Source organism: Myotis daubentonii, chromosome 1 (assembly GCF_963259705.1).
Source record: "Myotis daubentonii chromosome 1, mMyoDau2.1, whole genome shotgun sequence".
Classification (NCBI taxonomy): domain Eukaryota; kingdom Metazoa; phylum Chordata; class Mammalia; order Chiroptera; family Vespertilionidae; genus Myotis; species Myotis daubentonii.
In genome coordinates, this window is record NC_081840.1 from 111,477,574 (window position 1) to 111,499,892 (window position 22,319).

At 43.6% G+C, this 22,319-nt stretch overlaps 1 protein-coding gene across 4 annotated transcripts in view; it reads left to right on the forward strand.

Moving 5' to 3' along the window:
* ADPGK (ADP dependent glucokinase) overlaps nucleotides 1-22,319 on the forward strand; it is a 39,527-nt gene that overhangs the window by 2,494 nt on the left and 14,714 nt on the right. For 2 of the 4 annotated variants that reach the window (XM_059657907.1, XM_059657917.1), the window contains exons 2-4: nucleotides 9,811-10,036; nucleotides 13,596-13,658; nucleotides 21,995-22,115. In XM_059657907.1, the coding sequence (XP_059513890.1) occupies nucleotides 9,811-10,036; nucleotides 13,596-13,658; nucleotides 21,995-22,115 (410 nt within the window). The remainder of the gene's footprint in view (nucleotides 1-9,810; nucleotides 10,037-13,595; nucleotides 13,659-21,994; nucleotides 22,116-22,319) is intronic. The other 2 variants (XM_059657927.1, XM_059657938.1) reach the window with 2 other exon arrangements.

Genomic DNA, 22,319 nt, shown 5'->3' on the forward strand with positions numbered 1-22,319 from the left:
GAACAAACGTTGATGGGAAGAGTGTCAGTGTCACTTTGTAAAAAAGAACATGTGGAATGGAACACCATTTTTTTTCTTAGTTAAAGCATTGTTTATGGAAGCAAAAATTTAATATCTGTTTTTTTCTCTTGGTTGGAAACAGAAAAATACATAAACAAAGCCATACAATGAAATATTATATAGCAGTTAAAATAAATTTAAAAAGAGCTTCATTTATCAATATCTTGTGAAAAAAGTAAACTGCAGGCTATGCATCATGACATACCTTGTGGCCATCATACTGACTTGCAGCCCAGCCTGCCCCCTCTCACAGTCCAGGAGCCCTCGGGTGATATCCTACTGACTGCTTCTTGCCCTGGAGAAGAAGTGGGATTTCTCCACATGAAAGTGGAGGAATAAATTCACCTCGGCAGAGAGAACCAAATGTGAAGAAGTACATAGTTTGGGAACAGCAAGTTGAAAGGTATTCTTTAAGAAGAGGAAGAAGAAAACAAAAAATGATAAAAAATATATATATATATTAGGGCAAGGACCTAGTAGAGAAATGTCAAGAAATGATGCCAAGCCCTAACTGGTTTGGCTCAGTGGATAGAGCATCGGCCTGTGGACTGAAGGGTCCCAGGTTCGATTCCGGTCAAGGGCGTGTACCTTGGTTGTGGGCACATCCCTAGTGGGGAGTGTGCAGGAGGCAGCTGATCGATGCTTCTCTCTCATTGATGTTTCTAACTCTCTATCCCTCTCCCTTCCTCTCTGTAAAAAACCAATAAAATATATTTTTTAAAAAAGAAAAGAAATGATGCCAAGAAGGGCCTTTTTGTATTTATTTATTTTTAAAATCTTTATTGTTGAGAGTATTACAGATGTCCCCCATTTTCCCCCACATTGCCCCCCTCCACCCGGTTCCCAATCCCACCTCAGGCCTTCACCACCATGTTGTCTGTGTCCATATGTTATGCACATAAAATCTTTGGTTAATCTCTTCCCCTCCACCCCTATTCCCCCTAGATTCATCATTCTGTTATATGTTTCCATGCCTCTGGTTCTATTTTACTCATCAGTTTATTTTGTTATTTAAATTCCTTGTTCATTTATTTTGATTTTTAGATTCAATTGTTGATAGATATATATTTATTGCCATTTTATTGTTCATATTTTTTATCTTTTTTTTGTTCTTCCTCTTCTTAAAGAATACCCTTCAACATTTCATGTAATACTGGTTTGGTGGTGATGAACTCCTTTAGCTTTTTCTTGTGTGTGAAGCTCTTTATCTGACCTTCAATTCTAAATGATAGCTTTGCTGGGTAGAGTAATCTTATTTGTAGGTCCTTGCTCTTCATCACTTTGACTATTTCTTGCCACTCCCTTATGGCCTGCAAAGTTTCTGTTGAGAAATCAATTGACAGTTGTATGGGTGCTCTCTTGCAGGTAACTAAATGCTTTTCTCTTGCTGCTTTTAAGATTCTCTCTTTGTCTTTAACAATTGACATTTTAATTCTGATGTGTCTTGGTATGGGCCTCTTTGGGTTCCTCTTGTTTGGGACTCTCTGGGCTTCCTGGACTTATAAGTCTGCTAGAGGTCCGGTGCACGAAAATTTGTGCACGGAGGTAGGGGGGCCTCAGCCCAGCCTGCCCCCTCTCACAGTCCAGGAGCCCTCGGGTGATATCCTACTGACTGCTTAGGCCTGCTCTCCATGAGGAGCGGGCCTAAGCCGCAGTCTAGCCTCCCTCTGTGGCAGGTGACCAGGCTGATCAGGGGAAGGCACTCCCCCCATCACCTCATTGCTGCTGCCACTGCTGGCCATGGTGGCAGTGAGGCCTGAGCCCCAAGCCTCACAGCCACCGGGTGGCTCATGGCTGCTGTGAGCCCATGGCTGCTGTGAGCCCATGGCTACCATGAGCCCCAGGCCTCACAGCTGCCAGGGCTCATGGCTGCCTAAGGCCAAGACTGCCTGAGCCCTGGGTCCTTGCAGCCACTGTGGCTTTGTCTGGATGGGCGTCCAGAAGATGTCTGCCCTAATTAGCATATTACCCTTTTATTAGTATAGATTTCTTTCACCAGGTAGGAGAAGTTTTCTGTCATTAATTCTTCAAATAGATCTTCAATATCTTGCTTTCTCTCTTCTCCTTCTGGCACCCCCACAATGCAAATGTTGGTATGCTTGAAGTTGTCCCAGAGGCTCCTTGCATTATCTTCATATTTTTGAATTCTTCTTTCTTTTTACTCTGCTGATTGGGTGTTTTTTGCTTCCTTATATTCTAACTCGTTGATTTTATCCTCAGCATCCTCTATTCTACTGTTGAATCCCTGTAAATTTCAGTTAGTGTATGTTTACTTTCCAACTGGTCCTTTTTCATGTTTTTGAAATTTTCACTAAGATCCTTGAAAGTCTCACTAAGTCCCTTGAAGCTCTCAGTAAGATCCTTGAGCAACCTTATAACCATTGTTTTGAACTCTACCTAGTAGTTTTCTTGCTTCTATTTCATTTAGATCTTTTTCTGGAGGTTTCTTCAGTTCTTTATTTGTGACATGTTTCTTTGTCTCCACATTTTGGCTGCTTCCCTGTGTTTGTTTCTGTGTATTAGGTAGAGCTGCTGTGTCTCCTGGAATTGGTAGAGTGGCCTTATATAGTAGGTGTCCTATAGGACCCAGTGGCTCAGCCACCCCAGTCACCTGAGCAGGGACTCTAGGTACATCCCTGTGTGGTCTCTGTGCATCATCTTGTAGTTGAGCCTTGATTGCTGTTGGCATAACTGGGAAGAATTGACCTTTAGGCCAATTGGCTGTGAGGACCAGCTGCAACTCTAGTGGAAGAGCTGCTGTGCAAGAGACACCCCTATGGAGCAGGACTTGCTTCAGTGGATTTTTAGTGCTCACTTAGTCTGCCCCTTGAATGTGTCACTTGTGGATGTGTAGAGTTGTAATCTGGTATGGTCTGAAGCTGACCACCAGGTGCATTGGCTCTAGGGCCTGCCAGGAGAAACAAAGTCAGCCACTGCTCGGGGCCACCCATCAGGAGCTAAAGAGCCATCTGCAGATGGCTGCTACTTGTATTGGGTTTGGAGGTACTCAGAGGAGGCCAAGCTGTGAAGCAAAGCAGGCTAAAAATGCCTGGTCTTGGGCCTCTTATTGATAGGTATGGGGCATGCTGATATCAGCTGCTGCTTGTTTAAGAGATTTTAGGAAAGTCTGAAACCTGAGCCAGGACAGGTCATTCTTATGGAAAAGCCACTGTAAATAACTTGGGTGAGGCTGCAAATTGGATTGGTGTGGTCTCAGGGAGTCACCAGGGCAGAGCAAACAGTGTGAGCCACGCTGTTGGAAACTCAGATACGGCTTCCAGTCAGCTCTGCAATGGGGGAAGTCTAAGCACAGGAACCTAACCTGTGAGCACTCCTGTCTGGAAGAAAACTGCCCTCGAATTCTTGCCTTGATGCCAGATAATCCAGTTCTTCCCCAAATGTCCCAGGTTCCTTTCTAGAATGTGTCCCACCTCCCTGCACTGGAGCCCAGAAGGATGAATCTGAGTAAGTCCATGTGCCAGCCCTTTAGGAGGAACTGCTGGGACTTCCACAGCCTCACTCAACCACAATCCCTGCCGGTTTTTAGAGTCCGAAGTTACAGGACTTCTCTTCCAAGCTCTGGAACCCTGGGGTGGGGGTCTGGTGTGGGGCTGGGGCCCCTTGTTCCTCATGGGCAACCTCTGCAGCCAGGTTATCCCTCCTGATTAAAAAGACGCTGTATGTGGGCATCAGACCAGCCCGTTCCTTGCCTCCACCCCTCCCACCAGCCTCAATGTACTTTCTTCTTTACTTCTCTAGTTGTAGGACTTCCATTCAGCCAGATTTCAGGTGGTTTTGAATGATGGTTGTTCTGTATTTTAGTTCTAATTTTGATGTGATTGTAGGAGGCAGTGAGTACCAGTATTCACCTATGCCGCCATCTTAGTTCTCACCAAGAAGGGCCTTTAATATCAAGGTAGGTGATGGGTTTTTTATAATCAGGTAAATGATGCAAAATTCTTTGCTGAGAATAACAGGTGGGAATGTGAAAGATGGGTTTTGAGCAGTGGTTCTAACCTGTTTGACTGTTTCCCATCATTTTTGTGGGTGACAGGCCTCTATTGGTAATATTTCTCATTACTCCAAGAGATTTTTATCCTGAAGATGGGGTTGTGCAGGAGAAGGTGCAGTACTTGTACCAGAATCCTGTTTGAGGTGTGTGTGATAGTTTGACTTACTAGGAGAATACACACACACACACACACACACACACACACACACACACAAAATTTAATGTGATTCATAAGGAGGAATGTACTGAGACCCTGACGCTAGTTAAGAGGCCAATGTAAGGTCTGCGTGAAGGGAGAAAATAGCCTTTTCTTGCTTTCCAATGGTGCCAAACACATGAGATTTGATAGGTTGAAAGTGCTAAAGAAAGACTATCAAAAATGACAGATTTTTAGTATTTAGGATCTTATAGCAATCTTCTATAGGTAGACACAGATATTGTCATCCAGTTTTCACAGATGAGTAGACTGAAGCTTAGAAACATTGATTTGCCCAAGACCACAATTAGCAAATGCCAGAGGCCCAACTCAAACCCATTTCTGGCCCCTCCATGTTCATGCCACAGTGTTGCTACTAAGAGATTAAGAAAAAGGAACAAGTTCTTGGTGCAAGGTAACCAGTTTGATTTCAAAGGAGGGGAAATTTACATGGTGTGGAATTGCAGGTAAACAGAGCCACAGCTGCTGACTACAAGAGGCTGGAGGTAGGAGCATATTGAGGAGTAGGGTTGGTTGCAGATTTTGGAGATGCCAGAACTTAGGTTGAAGCCAGAGAGCGGATAGCATCACCCAAGAAGAGAACAAGAAAGGAAGGTAAATGGCAAGGATGGCATTTGAGGAGGCACTGTCATGTCAGAGGTTGGTGGATCAGAACCAGAGAAATAAAAGATAAAGGAGTTTTAAGAAAATGGTCAGTGCCAAGTCCACCACCACATCTTTCTAGAATGTGTCCCACCTCCCCGCTTCAAATCGGACCCTGGTACCTAAGACTCATTGGGTAAACGATGAACCCCTCATCCTTGGGAACAATCCCTTTATGTTACCCCATACCTGGCTTCACCCTCACCTTTGAAACCTATCTTGCTCTTCTCCCCTATTCAAACACTCCATTCTGACTAGATCAGCATTCTTACGGTGTCCAAACACAAAGTTAATGCCTTCTTCACATCTTTGCCAATAGGTGCTTCCTGCCTGGCCTCCAATGTCAGATAAATCTGGGTTTGAAACTGGCTCCTCCATTTTTCGCCTTTGGAATGTTACAGGACTCCTCTTTCTCAGTGGAAAGTAGTGATGACTACTCTCCTGTCTTATGACGTTTTGCAAATTGGTGTTATCTACCTGAAAATGCCTGCCTTCTTTCTCCAGAGCACCATCCAAGGGTCAGCTCTGGGACGATTGCCTCTTCTCTTTTGGATTTCTACAGTTCTATACTTTGTAGTGATTATGATTAGGTGTGGTGTTACAGCTAAAAAGAACCCTAGGAAACATTTTACAGATGATGAAACAGAAGGGAAATGACAATGTCATCAGTGGTCAAGGGGGTCTCTGGCCAGAGATAGTACTCTGCTTCCCCAGTTCTTGTCTTGCTTGTAGGAATGAATTCAAACAAGAGACAACAAATGGCAGCAGAAGCACACAGGATTTATTTGTAGGAAAAAATACACTCAGATAGGACCTAGGGGGCAACTCAGCTGGCTGAATCCAAAGCAAGTGCCCTGCTTGGTTGGGTTTGGGATATTCATATCCCTAGACTGGAGTACCCCTCAGTAAGTCTCCCCCTCCCTTATTTCTCAACACACACACACACACACACACACACACACACACACACACACACACACACACAACTGTATCTTTAAGCTACAAGGCTCCTTCATCTAGGTGTATGCCACTGGTTAGATCACATCCTGGAGGGCTCTGAATCTTTCTGCTCACATAGGGGCCTGCCACCTCCATTGTCTCTTTTCAGTTTGTCATGTCTCACAAGTACTTCCTCCAAGTCCCAGCTGCCTCTCCCAGCGTATATCTTTCTAGCTGCCTACTGTAACAATAAGAACCATTGCTGTGCCTTTAAGGAACTTACAGTCTAGAAGGGAGAACTGTGTCCTCTTCCCTGCCCCCAACCCGTCTCTAATAATAGGCAAGGAAGCCCAGGCTTCCAGCTCCCTCTGCTTGCCCCTTCAGCCTCTTGTTTGGGCATTCAGCATCTGTTGTCTTGCTTTTATTTTCCAGTTATTTCTTCTGTGTCTATGTTTTCTCCAAACACATTGCAATCTTTTATATATTTTTTACTAAAGTGTGAAATTCTGCCTGTCACGTAAGCACAATTTTGTCTTCTGATTCTTTTGTCCCCTCCCTCCCTCCCTCTATTTCCTAATAATGAAGCACCTTCACCTGTACACAGTGTACTTGCTTACATTTTAGCATGCTGTTGCATGAGGTAAGTGCAGGGAAAGATTCCTGCTCTGGTTAAACTTTAATGATATATGTCTAGAAAGCACATGTAAAAATACTGAGTTTGGCACATAGTAGATGCCAGTGATCTTTTTATTTTTATAAGTGACCAAATACAAAGTGTTCCTCTATAAGATTGTTTTCCCCCTAGTATTCATGACATGATTGGGGAGGTGGGTGAAAAATGTTACTTTAGCCCTAGCCGGTTTGGCTCAGTTGGTAGAGCATCAGCCTGTGGACTGAAGGGTCCCAGGTTCAATTCTGGCCAAGGGCACATGCCCAGGTTGCAGGCTCGATCCCCAGTAGGAGGTGTGCAGGAGGCAGCCAATCAATGATTCTCTCTCATCATTGATGTTTCTATCTCTCTCCCTCTCCCTTCCTCTCTGAAATCAATAAAGATATATATATATTTTTTAAATGTTACTTTGGTACTTACGTTTTTTAAACTCAAAATTAGCCCTGTTGTGTTTGTCTTGTGTTGCAAAATATGTTGAACGTTATTCTTTCAGATTTATTATTTTGTAACTTTTGCAAACTCAATTTCCTCCATTATCATCATCCTTGAAGAATCACACTTTGTTTAAGGTCTCAGCAGAACTAGTATTACTAGTTACTAGTATTTCCAGTATCTGGGTATCTCTCAGTATCTGAATTTTTGCTGCCCAGACTCAGAACCCAAGTCCATTTGAATACACTTTCCAGAAAGAACTGTTTGGTGGAAATAGTATCCCTGGCTACCCAAACTCTCACTGTGTGAAACCTACTAAAGTCAAGGATCCCTGTATTCCTACAAAGATTCTACCCTACGAACATCTACTGTTGCATTTGTAGGAATACAGGACACTGTCTGAGGTGGGATTAGGACACGTTACAAGGTGTATTTGGTTTATAATCACATAAGGCTGTGAAAGAAATTTGTTTTCAACATATTTTCAGCACCTGCCACATGCATGTCAATGTGTTTTATGCTCTAAAAGACGTGCTAGTGCTTAGAGCCTTTCCAGTTGACCAGAGTAATTATGTGCCCTTGATTTTAAAAGAATAAGAATATTTGAGTATTTAAATGTTTAAATTTTTGTAGACAAAATTCTTTCTTAAATATAGGCTCCATAGGGAAAGAACTAATAAAAGAATTTTTACCATAGGATGCAATCAGTTACTGTCATTAGGAGGGATGTGTCTCTTTCTCAACCTTGTAAGCCTTGAGTGTTGTAAATAATATCTAGCCTACATACAAACCTTTAAAAAGTGTTATTTGTTGCCCTGGCCTGTGTGCTCAGTGGTTAGACTGTCGGCCCATGCATCCAAGGGTCACAGGTTCACGAGTCAAGGAAAGGCACATACCTGGGTTACAGGTTCAATTCCCAGCACCAGTCATAGTGGATGCGGGAGGCAGCCAATCAATGTGTGTCTCTCACATCAATGTTTCTCTCTCTCTCCCTCCCTTCCTCTCTTCTACTCTCTCTGAAAATCAGTGGGGGAAAAATATCCTCAGGTGAGGATTAACAAAACAAACAAACCAAAAAATATTACTTGTCTTATCTAATAAAAGAGAAACATGCAAATTGACCGTACCTCCAGTACACTCACAAGCCACGCCCACAAGCCAATCAGAGTGACTATATGCAAATAAACCCAACCAAGATGGTGGCTGGCAGCCATGGAGCTGGAGCAAGCAGGAGGCTTGGTTGCCCCTGCAATGGAGGAAGCCAAGCTTCCCGCCTGCCCTGGCCGGCTGTGGCCTCGGCTCAAAGGAACAAAGTTTCAATTATAGGAGATAAATAAATCCAAGATACCTGCTTCCAGCAAGCCTCCACTGGGAGCTTGGGTGGCTGGGGGCCGTGGCCAGCCTGCAAACAGCCACCAGCCCCTCACCCAGGATGGCCACACCCTCATGGGGTGAGGGTCCCCACTGGGGGCCTTGGCCAGCCTGCAAACAGCCATCAGCCCCTCACCCAGGCTGGCCAGGCACCCCAGCGGGGACCCCCACCCTGAAGGGGCTGTAGCCAGCCTGCAAGCAGCCATCAGCCCCTCACCCAGGCTGGCCAGGCACCCCAGCAGCACCCCGACCCTGATCTGGGACACCCTTCAGGGCAAACCAGCCGGCCCCCACCCATGCACCAGGCCTCTATCCTATATAATAAAAGGGTAATATGCAAATTGACCCTAACAGCAGAACGACTGGGAATGCCTGGTCACTATGACACTCAGTGACCACCAGGGGGCAGATGCTCAATGCAGGAGTTGCCCCCTGGTGGTCAGTGCGCTCCCACAGTGGGAGCTCTGCTCAGCCACAAGCCAGGCTGACAGTTGCCAGTACAGCAGTGGTGGTGGGAGCCTCTCCTGCCTCCTCAGCAGCGCTAAGGATGTCCAACTGCAGCTTAGGCCTGCTCCCTGCTGGCAAGTGGACATCCCCCGAGGGCTCCCGGGCTGCCAGAGGGATGTTTGACTTCCAGTTAAGCCAGCAGGTGGACATCCCCCAAGGGTCCCAGACTGCGAGAGGGCACAGGCTGGGCTGAGGAACCCCACCCTCCCCCGAGTGCACAAATTTTTGTGCACCGGGCCTCTAGTTAAGTTATAAAAGTAATGTATGCTTATAAACATTAGAAATGTATTTAATAAAAAATAAAATTTCTCTCCTTACCACAATCTCATTCCTCTTAGAGTTTGCAATCATTAATGATTTGGTGTATTAATTTCCAGATCAAGATATTTTTTAAAGCAACTAGAAAGGAAACATAGTTATATATTTCACACTAAAATTAAATCTATCCAGTTTCCTTTATTGATGAGTTTACCTTCTGGTTTCAAAGCTGCCCAGAATTAACCTGGAAGCCCAGCCACCTTTATCACCAGGAGCTGTTTTGGTTGGCCTGCTTTGAGCCTCAGTCTTCTCAGAGATTGGGAGCTGCCTATGTGGTCATCTAGCCCCACTGCTAAGAATGACATCTCCACTTGTCAGAGCCAGGAATAGTGAATTGCAGGGAGGGGGTGTGGATAGACCTCAACCAGCTACCCAAATTATTTAGCCCTTTTAGGGTATGACTTTTAGCAAAGAAACACTGACATACAAGCCAGAACTTTCTTCTTTTTTTAACCATTTGTACACCATACTCATCTATAATCCACAAGCAGCAGACCTTTTTTAATTAAATTCAAAATATCATGGCAGTTAACTGGTTAAAATCCTCACCAGAGGATATTTTTTTCCATTGATTCTTAGAGAGTGGAAGGGGGGAGTGGGGCTTCTGCTCATTTCTCTCATGGTCTATGTCCTTCCTTCCAGAGTCAATGCATGTGTGGATGTGGTGCTCTCAGGGGTGAAGCTTTTGCAGGCACTTGGCCTGAATCCTGGGGATGGGAAAGATCACTCCATCCTGCATTCAAAGAATGATCTGAAAGAAACCTTCACTCACTTCATGGGGAAGGGAGCAGCTGCAGAGCGCTTCTTCAGCGATAAGGAAACTTTCCATGATGTGGCCCAAGTTGCATCGAAGTTCCCAGGAGCCCAGGTCTGTTTGGTTCACTAGCAGTAAGTTAAGATAAGATGCAAAAAGATACCTTTTCTGTATGGTTCCTAGAAGCAACCAAGCAACTTCTTCCTCCAGTTTGCCCAAGGGGATGACTGTTGGGAATCCAGTTCTGCAATGTTTTCTTTTATAAAACTGTTTATCTGACCTTCCATTAACTCTGCTGCTTCTGGTCAGATCAATTCAACCAGCGTTTATGGAGAATATTTACTAAAATTTTGGTTCTGGTTCATCCATGTTACCCATGTTTAAGGTAGGAAAGATATCTACTAACTGGTTTGGATATTGCTTGTGGCTAATAACGTGCGGTAATCCTAACATGGCCTAGTCCTTCCTGAGCAGAAGACAAGGCCAAACCCACAGGGAACTAGTTCCAGCCTTTGCCTGGGCCTCACCTCTGTTCCGCTGGCCCCAAGCAATGTTTCTCCACCTCAGCACTACAGACATGTGCGGCTGGACAGTTCTTTGTCTTGGGGGCTTTCCTGCACATTGTAAGATGTTTAGCAGCATCTCTGGCCTCTACTCATTAGATGACAGTAGCACTTCCTCTTTTCCCAGACTGTGACAGTTAAAAATGTTTCCAGGGTGGGGAAGAGGACAGAAGTAAAATCACCCCTGGTAGAGAACTTCAGGATTAGACTGGTGATTCTCAGAGTTGAACATGTGCATCAGAATCACTTGGATGTGGTATTGAAAACAGATTCTTGGGGCCCAGAGCTTCTGATTCAGTGTATGTGGGATGGGACCCAAGAATTTATCCTTCTGGCAAGTTTCCTGGTTATATTGATGCTATTGTTCTGAGCATGTTGTTTTGAGAATCACAAGTACACAGGGTAGAACCTGTCAGAGATAGAATTAGGGGAACCCAAGCCCATCTGGTGATCATATACAAAGCTCTGGGGCCTGCAAGGTCCAGACAACTTCCAAGAGGCTCACTCGGAGTAAGAAACAATGCTGGGGCAGGAGACCTGACCAACCATGGCTCCTGCCCCGGGCCCAGCATACCTGTTTGTCACACATGCCCTTATGCCTCTTGAGGTTGAATTTTGGTTGTTTGTTTAAACATCTCTCCGCCCCACTCCATCTCACTCCTGATTCTTCTTACCTAAAATCTTCCTTTGGCTAGTCACCTGACTCTGGGTGTGACTCTTTCTAGGGAAGCTCTTAATGCCATTTTTAATTAGTACCTTCCACAGGCTATTTTTTATGACCACTTTTATTTTGATAACTTTTAAGATTTTAACATTGCTGTTTTTTTTTCCTTTGAAGCTGCCCATTTGAACATTAGAAATGGGCATGGGCATTACCCAGCTGAGTTTCTAAAGGAATAGCAACTGTTAAAATTTCATGTATGATCATTTTGCATCTGAGCTCAGTAGTGAAGGTCTAATCTCTTATGAAAGATCTTGATAGTTTTAACATGATGACAAGTCTACTGTTTAAAGCAGTGGTTCTCAACCTTCCTAATGCCGCGACCCTTTAATACATTTCCTCATGTTGTGGTGACCCCGATTTCATTGTTACAAATTGAACATAATTAAAGCATAGTGATTAATCACAAAAACAATATGTAATTATATATGTGTTTTCCGATGGTCTTAGGCGACCCCTGTAAAAGGGTCGTTCAACCCCCAAAGGGGTCGAGACCCACAAGTTGAGAACCGCTGGTTTAAAGTCTTTGTGATGATGCATTTAAATCACCAATTTGATTTCTGCTTTCTCTGCCTTGAAACTTTTGTTTCATAACAAAAAGTTTCTTTTTACAAAACTTAACCTAGCTTTAGATCATCCAAATTATTTCTTATAAAGCCTAAAATGTGTTATTTATTTCCCATTAGGGTGACACTTCATTTGGTGCCTCTCCTAATTCCCTTAAGGCAGATTGACTGATAAACAGCAGTTAGTAACTATTACATAAAAACTTAAATCCACTTCATAGAATCTTAATGTTTCCCCCAAGATATTTAGTAAATTCTAACCATCACAGTTAAATACAAAAAAAAAGGCTAATGTATTAAAGGCCAAATTTTAACCTATGTATCAACAGAAAGTTTTCCCATAGAAAGCTATTACTTTCTCACCTGTAGCCAGTGATTGGTTGACACAAACCCACCCTGGGATTACAGTGATGTCTAGCATCTAGAATTGAATTATTTATTTAGTCTGTGCCTCTGTGTGGGGCTGAGGACCAGGAAGGTGAGGTGGTAGCATTCTGCCTAAGCAAGACTATTGATAAGGCTTCTCAGCTTTCATAATAGAACATCAGCTTTATCTCCTACTTGTCAGGTTTCCAAAGCACATGAACTCATCTTTAGTCAGCAACATGGAATAGCAGCCTTGAATTATCTGTTCTCTAGCTCTGTGTCCTGGGCTGAGAGATAGGATGTTTAGGAAACAGCATTGCCCCTAGGAAAGCCTTTGTATTTCCTAACACATCAATTTGTTTCTTCCTTTTTCTCAAAATGTAACAACAAACATTTATTGAGCACTTATTATAAGGAAGAGAAAAAAAAAACAGTCCCTACCCTGAAGGAGCTAGACATGTACCCAGATGATAATAGCCCCAGTGGACAGGGGTGCTAATAGTGGTTTGGAGCATAGGGGAAGCAGAGGTTCTGTAATCCTGTCTGGGTAGAGGGGTGTGGAGGCTGGGATGGCAGTGGAGAAGAGGAAATAGAAGGCACTGCAGAAGAGGTGATACTGCAGCTGATTCTTAAGAAATGATCAGGAATTTACCAGGGTATGAGAAGGACAGGCATCCTAATCAAACCAAAAGCATGTGCTAAAGGCACACAGAGGAATACAGACTTGGAGAACTGGAAGCATGGTGTGGAAGGCAGGAGGTGAAGGTGAGCAGGGGCAGCTCAAGAAGCCCTGTGTGCCTCACTTAGGAGTTGGATTTCAGTTCATTGTAGTGTTTATTGGATGACTTTCAGAAGGAGAGTGACATAATCATAAACTCTTAGAAGGATTAAGGTGCAGAAGATAAGATCTGTGCACACTTGTCCTTTTTCCTTTATCTGTTCTGTCTGCCTAGAACAGTGATGGCGAACCTTTTGAGCTCGGTGTGTCAGCATTTTGAAAAACCCTAACTTAACTCTGGTGCCGTGTCACATATAGAAATTTTTTGATATTTGCAATCAGTAAAACAAAGACTTATATTTTTGATATTTATTTTATATATTTAAATACCATTTAACAAAGAAAAACCAACCAAAAAAACGAGTTTGCATGTCACCTCTGACACGTGTGTCATAGGTTCGCCATCACTGGCCTAGAAGCTCAAGGCCAAATTTGATCCAGGGTTAAGGCAATTATACTAATTCCCATGGTTAGCATATTTTGTTTTCTTCACCTTTCCTTAAAACTCATAGTCCATTTACCTGTGGGTTTAATGTTTTATTAGCTTCACCTCAATGTCCTTGCAAAGTCACCTCAAAATAATTTTTGGAAAAATATAGAATTCAAAATTTAAAAATTATTAAGGTTTGATGACATAATTGTGCTAAATACTGTCTAATAACCTTGAACTATCTTACAGCACTATGTAGGAGGAAATGCAGCTTTAATTGGACAGAAATTTGCAGCCAACTCAGATGTAAAGGTAGGTCAAATTCCCAGATTAAAACCTGTCCCTTTCACTACTTTCCAATAATTTTAGGAGCAAGAATGAATACCTTAGTCCTGACCGGTCTGGCTCAGTGGATAGAGCGTCGGCCTGTGGACTGAAGGGTCCCAGGTTCAATTCCGGTCAAGGGCATGTAACCTTGGTTGTAGGCACATCCCCAGTAGGGGGCGGTGCAGGAGGCAGCTGATCGATGTTTCTAACTCTCTATCCCTCTCCCTTTCTCTTTGTAAAAAATTAATAAAATATATATTTTTTTAAAAGAATGAATACCTTATTCAATGTACAGACCACCTACTATGTGCCCTGGGCCTCTTGTTAGGAGCCAATCCTATCTAATAAAAGAGTGATATGCAAATTGACCATCACTCCAACATACAAGATGGCCTGCAGGGGATGGCAGTTGGGGGCAACCCGGCCTGCAGAGGAGGGCAGTTGGGGGGGCCAGGCCTGCAGGGGAGGGCAGTTGGGGGGGCCAGGCCTGCAGAGGAGGGCAGTTGGGGGGGACCAGGCCTGCAGGGGAGGGCAGTTGGGGGGCCAGGCCTGCAGAGGAGGGCAGTTGGGGGGTCCAGGCCTACAGGGGAGGGCAGTTGGGGGGGCCAGGCCTGCAGAGGAGGGCAGTTGGGGGCAACCCGGCCTGCAGAGGAGGGCAGTTGGGGGGGCCAGGCCTGCAGAGGAGGGCAGTTGGGGGGGACCAGGCCTGCAGGGGAGGGCAGTTGGGGGGGCCAGGCCTGCAGAGGAGGGCAGTTGGGGGGGACCAGGCCTGCAGGGGAGGGCAGTTGGGGGGGCCAGGCCTGCAGAGGAGGGAAGTTGGGGGGGCCAGGCCTGCAGAGGAGGGCAGTTGGGGGGGCCAGGCCTGCAGGGGAGGGCAGTTGGGGGGGACCAGGCCTGCAGGGGAGGGCAGTTGGGGGGGCCAGGCCTGCAGAGGAGGGCAGTTGGGGGGGACCAGGCCTGCAGGGGAGGGCAGTTGGGGGGACCAGGCCTGCAGGGGAGGGCAGTTGGGGGGGCCAGGCCTGCAGGGGAGGGCAGTTGGGGGGGACCAGGCCTGCAGAGGAGGGCAGTTGGGGGGGCCAGGCCTGCAGGGGAGGGCAGTTGGGGGGGTCCAGGCCAGCAGGGGAGGGCAGTTGGGGGGACCAGGCCTGCAGGGGAGGGCAGTTGGGGGGGACCAGGCCTGCAGAGGAGGGCAGTTGGGGGGGACCAGGCCTGCAGGGGAGGGCAGTTGGGGGGGCCAGGCCTGCAGGGGAGGGCAGTTGGGGGGTCCAGGCCTGCAGGGGAGGGCAGTTGGGGGGGACCAGGCCTGCAGGGGAGGGCAGTTGGGGGGTCCAGGCCTGCAGGGGAGGGCAGTTGGGGGGGCCAGGCCTGCAGGGGAGGGCAGTTGGGGGGGACCAGGCCTGCAGGGGAGGGCAGTTGGGGGGACCAGGCCTGCAGGGGAGGGCAGTTGGGGGGGCCAGGCCTGCAGGGGAGGGCAGTTGGGGGGACCAGGCCTGCAGGGGAGGGCAGTTGGGGGGACCAGGCCTGCAGGGGAGGGCAGTTGGGGGGGTCCAGGCCTTCAGGGGAGAGCAGTTGGGGGCAATCGGGCCGACAAGGGAGCAGTTAGGAGTCGATCAGGCTGGCAGGCAGAAGCGGTTAGGGGCAATCAGGCAGGCAGGCAGGTGAGCAGTTGGGAGCCAGCAGTCCTGGATTGTGAGAGGGATGTCCCAGATTGGAGAGGGTGCAAGCTGGGCTGAGGGACACACATACACCCCAGCCCCCCACCCCACCCTCCACCCCACCCCCACGTGCACGAATTTCATGCACTGTGCCTTTAGTAAAATAATAGGAGGAGTATAGTAGCAGTTCATGCTTCCTGAGTGCTTACTTTGTGTCTGACATTGTCTTTACCCCATATATTTTTAGTGATTTACATAGATTATATAATTTAATTCTTACAACAACCTCTAAGGCTAATACTGGTGTTGGTACTGTTATTATCTTTCCACATGAAGCTTAAGGCATAGAACAACACAGCTAATAAATGGAACTATTCCAACCTAGGACCTGGAGTCCTCTTTCTTAAGTAATGTATCATGTAATGGTTAAAAGTATGTAGGCTTTGGAGTCAGTGCCTGAGACTGGGGGTTATACAGTGATGAGAGAAAACTTAGTTGGCTCTGTTGGTGAGCCTAGATCCAGTGTTGAAAAATGAAGTCCACTAATGGAGGTCAGTAGGAGGGTATCTTCAAGTCTTCAACTATTAGTTTAATAGAATTCAAAATTCCTGCTGTTCAGAATAACATCTGAATAAGAAGGTTCTTTTGCTGAGTGGAATAGGTATGCGGGGGAGGCCAGCATGGTTACTGCTGTTGCCCTACTGTAAAATGATTAAGTTTGGATTAGAGCAGCCAGAAAAGGAGAAGCTCATCTGTCTAAGCTTACTAAAATGGAATCACTCCGTGCTAGACCATACTTGAGGGCAAAGAAGATAGATTAACAAAGCTGATATCGGAGTAAGCAAACTTGACAAGTGTGGAATAGATGTGGCTACTGACAATGGAGAAAAGGAACCTTAAACAGTTTGGAAGAACCAGCCTGAAAATAGAAATGTGGGTCATGGGCAGAGATGGGCCCAATAATACAGATAGCTGATCAGCAGTTTGAGGGGGGGAATTTATTTGGAGCCATGCGGTACAGCAGAAGATGGATGTGCTTATATGTGGAGAGCATAGTAAAGTGTGAACATTTGTATTTTAAAAATAACGTTCTCATGAAGTATTAGAGTGGAAAATAATGATTTTATAGTCATTATCTTTGTAGGTATTAATTAACTCCCAAGTAGAGAAGATTAGAAATTCCAGGGCTACCCTTCAGAAATACTACCAGCTAATAGATAAAAGGAAAGAAAAGATCAATCATATGCTCATTAGAGAGTGCCTGTGCCCTTCCCATTAGAACCCTGGGTGTTTGTGGGTTCCTAAAAGGCCACCTTCCTGACTCTGAGAAGTAATTCTGGCCTCTGGGAGGACAGCACTCTGGAAGTCCTGGGTTATTAATACAAGATTGACTTTTCAATATTGACCTCCCCTGAGACAGCATTTGCTGTTGTTCTCTGGAGAAGCTGGGCCTGGGACCAGTCTCTTTGGGAAGCATTCTGGTAAAACAACATTCTGGCCTTAGTAGGATATTGAGCAAAGAAAGGGGGTATCTGTTACTCAGTCCTCACAATAATCTTAGGAAGTATGGTATTATCATCCTTTTAAAGACGAAAGATCCAGAGAAGTAATGTGCCCAAGGTCATCTAGCCAGGAAATGATAGAGCCAGGATTCAAAGGCCAGGCTCTGCCATGATCTCACCACCCTATTCTGCTCTCAGATTTAGTTTAACCTGCCAAAATGCGATCATCTGAGAACTACCAGAGGTTAAGAACTAGGTATTTTCCAAAGGTAATAATAATAATAGCTAACACTTACATAGGTCTTATTGTATGCCAGGTACTCTATCAAGTGATACACACACACACACAAACACACACACACGGTACAAGATTTCATCTTCAGAATGCCCTATAAGGGAAGTTATATTACCCCATTTTGTAGATAGGAAAAGTGGGGCATGGAAGGTTAAACCCGTATAAAGGGTTGGAGCTGGGATTTAAACCCAAGCAGTCTCGCTCCAGAGTTCATATTTTTAATGACTGCTATAGATTGTGTCTCAGAAATAGACCCTGGTGAATACAGCAAAGGCAGATTTAGTGGAATGGTAGGATAGAAGCCAGATTGCAGAAGGGGAGATTGCCTTTGAGAAAATATATTCTGGATTTCATCAAATGCTGCATCTAATAAGATGATTGTATGGGTTTTTGTTTTTTTAGTTTGGTATATGGTAATTACATTGATTTTCAAATGGTAAGCCAACCTTGCATCCCTGAGGTAAACCCCACTTGGTTCTGATGTATTTATTTTCTGTTTTGTCTATTGTTGGATTTAGTTTACTACAATTTGGTTTATTTTTATGTCTATTTCCAAGAGGGCTGTGGTCCCTATTTTTATTTTCTTGTATGTCTGGTTTTGGTATCAAGGTAATACTGACCTTTAGAATGAGTTGGAAATATTTAGATTTTTTTTTTTAAAAAAGAGTTTGTGTAGAATTTATATTATACCTTCCTTAAATGTTTGTAGCATTCACCAGTGAAGCCACTCTAGATCTGGATTTCTTTTTATGTGAAGTTATTAACAACTTTTTTTAATCCTCACCAGAAATATGCCTATTTATTTTTAGAGAGAGAGGAAGAGGGGGAGGAAGGGAGGGAAAGAGAGAGAAGAGAGAAACATCAATCAGTTGCCTCCTGTACCCGCCCCGAGTGTGGATAAAACCCACCACCTAGGTATGTGCTGACTGGGAATCGAACCCACAACCTTCCAGTGTACAGATAACACTCCAACCAACTGAGCCACCTGGCCAGGGCACAACTTTGATTTTTTTAATAGGTATAGAGAAATTCAGATTTTCTCTTTCTTGAATGAGCTTTGGTAATTTTATCCTTTAAGGAATTTATCCATTTCATCTATGATGTTGAACTTATTGACAAAATTAATCATAATATTCCCTTATCCTTTTAAGATCTTTAGAATCTGTAGTGAAGTTATCGATCTTTTCTGATATATGTAAATTGTGTTTTTTTCCTTGATCAGTTTGGCTAGAGGTTTATCAGTTTTATTGATCTTATCAGAAAATAATGAGCTTTTGGTTTTATTGATTTTTCTATAGTTTTTTTTTCTTTTCTATTTTATTGGTTTCTGTTTACTTTGCATTTAACTTTCTCTTCTTTTTCTAGTTTCTTAAGAAGCTGAGGTCATTGACTTGAAACCTTTCTTATTTTCTGATTTAGGATGTTTAATAGAATAAATTTCGCTTAAGAATTGTTTTAGCTGCATCCCACAGTTTTTGATGCATTGTGTTTTTATTTTCATTTGGTTGAAATGCTTTCTAATTTCCCTTTCCTTTCTGGAAATGGGCTATTTACTAACCTACCCATGGACTACTTAGAAGTGTATTAGTTTCTAAATATCTGGGGGTTTTCCAGATATCTGTTATTGATTTCTATTTTAACTCCACTGTGGTTAGACAATGTGCTTCTCTGACTCCTATTAAATGTATTGAGACTTTTTTATGGCCCAGAGTAAGGTTTATCTTGGTGAGTTCTACACAAACTTGAAAAGCATGTATATTCTGCTGTTGTTGGGTAGAGTGTTCTATAAACGTCAATTAGACCACATTGGTTGATAGTGTCATTCTAGCCTTTCTATATTACTGATTTCCCTCTACTCGATTTATTGATTATTGAGAGAGATGTATTGACATCTTCAGCTATAATCATGGACTTAGATCTATTTCCTTTGCAGTTCTTATAACATTTTGCTTCATGTATTTTTTTTAAATATATTTTATTGATTTTTTACATAGAGGAAGGGAGAGGGATAGAGAGCTAGAAACATCGATGAGAGAGAAACATCGATCAGCTGCCTCCTGCACACCCCCCACTGGGGATGTGCCCGCAACCAAGGTACATGCCCTTGACCAGAATTGAACCTGGGACCCTTCAGTCCGCAGGCTGATGCTCTATCCTCCGAGCCAAACCGGTCAGGGCCTGCTTCATGTATTTTTAAGCTCTGTTATTAAGTGCTGACCTGCTTAGTATTATTACATCCCTTTATGAATTGAACTCTTTATGATTACCAAGGATAAAGAAAATCATTTTATATAATTATTTGTTCTGAAATCTGTTTTGATTAAAATAGCCATTCTCGCTTTCTTTTGATTAGTGTTAACATGATATATCTTTTTTCATCCTTCTGCTTTTAACCTATTTGTGTCTTTATATTTAAAACATTTCTCTTAGACAGCATATAATTGAGGCTTGCTTTTTAATACTTTGACAATCTGTCTTTTAATTGGAGTGTTTAGACAATTTACATTTAATGTGATGGTTGCTTTATCAGGTTAGGTTTAAATCTGACATCTTGCTACTTATTTTCCATTTGTCCCACCTGTTTACCTTCCCTTTTTCCTCCTTTGCTGCACTCTTTTTTAAAAATATATTTTTTGTATTGATTTCAAAGAGGAAGGGAGAGGGAGAGAGAGATAGAAACATCAATGATGAGAGAATATCATTGATCGGCTGCCTCCTGCACACCCTTTACTGGGGATCGAGCCCATAACCCAGGCATGTGCACTGACCGGGAATTGAACCAGGACCTCCTGGATCATAGGTCGATGCTCAACCACTGAGCCATACCTGCTGGACTTCTGCACTCTTTTTGGATTATTTTCTATGATTTCATATTATCTAGCTTATTAGCTAAAATTCTTTGTTTTGTTCTTTTAGTGATTGCTTTAGGGTTTATAATGTATATTAGCTTATCACAATCTGATTTCAAGTGATACTAGTATACCACGTAGAATGTAAGAACTTTACAATAGCATACACCTTCATTTCTCCCCTCTTGTCTTTATACTATTATTGCTATATAGTTTACCTTTACAAATCTTACAAACCTCTGTATGTTGTTAATATTTATAAGCAGTTAATTATCTTTTAAAGAGCTTTAAATAATAAGAGATATGGCTTATCTAGATATTACTTATCCAGCACCATTTGTGGTGCACTCATTCCTTTGTTTAGAGCTGTATTTCCATCCAGTATCATTTTCCTTCTGCCCGAAGGATCTCCTTTCACATTTTTTTATTGTGCAGGTCTGCTGCTGATGAATTCTCTCAGAATTGTGTATCAGCGAACTCTTTTAAGGAAACTCTTTTAAGATAATTTGCTAAAGTATTTGTAGGGCTTGCTTAGTTTTTTCCTGTTTCTTCAGAATCACTGTTCTTTGTTGCCCAATGTCCAAATGTTTTGAAAGCGCTTGTTTCACATACTGTATCTGTTTTCCCTTGTTACTATTTTCGACAGGAGGGTAAACTGGCCCTTGTTACCTTAGCATGAAAACTGAAGTTCTAGTCAAGAATTCAAAAAAATAAAATAAAATGGGAGGAGCATGACTTTTCAGAATTGGCAAATAATGGACATGTGTCAAGGCTGAAAGGGAGTAGTAAGTAGGTCAAGGGGAGAGAGGCATATTTTCACTCAGAAGCTGGGATTTCTCAGACACATAAAAGTGCCTCTGTACAAACAAGCAGTCAGTTAGCAAGTAAAAATGCCTTTGAAGCTTCTGGGTGCAGCATATTAGATCTGAAATGGTGTTGTTATTTCTGGGTACTTTCATTTACATTTTGGTCCAAGCCCTCATCTTTCAGTGGTTTTGTGTCTGTTGGACTGGCTCTGAGTGAGGTCCAGAACTGGCATGGCAGAAACAGCAGTACTGTGAAATGGCTTCTAAAAGGAATAGATGGGAGAGGCCCAGGTCGGAGTTGAAGAAAAGGTTTTGGAAAGTTGCAGAGCACCTGCCCCCAAACTTTCTGAGTTGGGGTACTTTTTAATTCTCATATTTGGAAAACGGTTCTGTTCACATAACAGCTAAGTATGGTAGGGGCCTGGTCTCACAAGTCAGGTCACCTGTTTTGGAGGGTCTTGTGATCCTTGAGGTTGGTTCTTTTTTATACTGTGTACAATTCAAACAGAAATGTTTCCAACATTCCATATCTATTTTCCTACACAGGATGTGAGTAAAGAAAAAGTGAAAGTAGTGTAGGGCATGTCTTAGTCTGCCATAATAACAAAATGTCATAGACCAGTGGCTTAAACAACAAAAATTCATTTTCTCAGTCTGGAGGCTGGAAAGTCCAAGGTCAAGGTTCCAGCAATGTTTAGTTTCTGGTGAGGCCCTGTTCCTGGCTTACACATGGCCACCCATTTTGCTGTGACCTCACATGACCTTTCTTCAGTGTGTATGGTGTAGAGAGAGAGAAATCTCTCCCTTTCTTTCTTATAAGGCTACCTCCTATAGTACCTCACCCATATGACCTCATTTAGCCTTAATTACCTCCTAAAAGCTCTATCTCCAAATACTGTCACATTGGCAATTAGACTTTAACATATGAATGGGGGGGGACACACAAATGTTCAGTCCCTAACAGCTACATAGGACCTAACATGTGTGACATGGGTCTTTTGTCAGCCTCTAATTTCTGGGTACATTGTGGTCATATGTTCCAGAGGCCAAAACCCTGATAATAGTCCCTCTATTACATGACTTTCAAAATTAGATTGGGATTCCAGTGTTTTGTTAAAATGAAAATAAGTGGCCTCAATGTACCTTTTTGGTTACTACACAGATTCCATGGAAAAAGGAACAGATCTGATAGACTTCATATTTCTTGTCTCCAGGTTCTTCTTTGTGGTCCAGTTGGTCCAAAACTGCACGAGCTTCTTGATGACAATGTATTTGTTCCACCAGAGTCACTGCAAGAAGTGGATGAGTTCCACCTCATTTTAGAGTATCAAGCAGGTAAGAGAAATGAGTGAGTACCGGTGTAAGACTCGGCAGGGGAGTGTGTAATGTTATGTTGAGGAGTAACTGTCCTACAGATTTCTCTGTGTAAATTAGTAGGGTCCCTGTTCTTTCTTTACCACAGGTTTCCTGCACTGATGCTGGCCATTGTCTCAAGGGAGAGTGCTAGAGTATTACAACAGTGAAGAAAATTTCCAAATC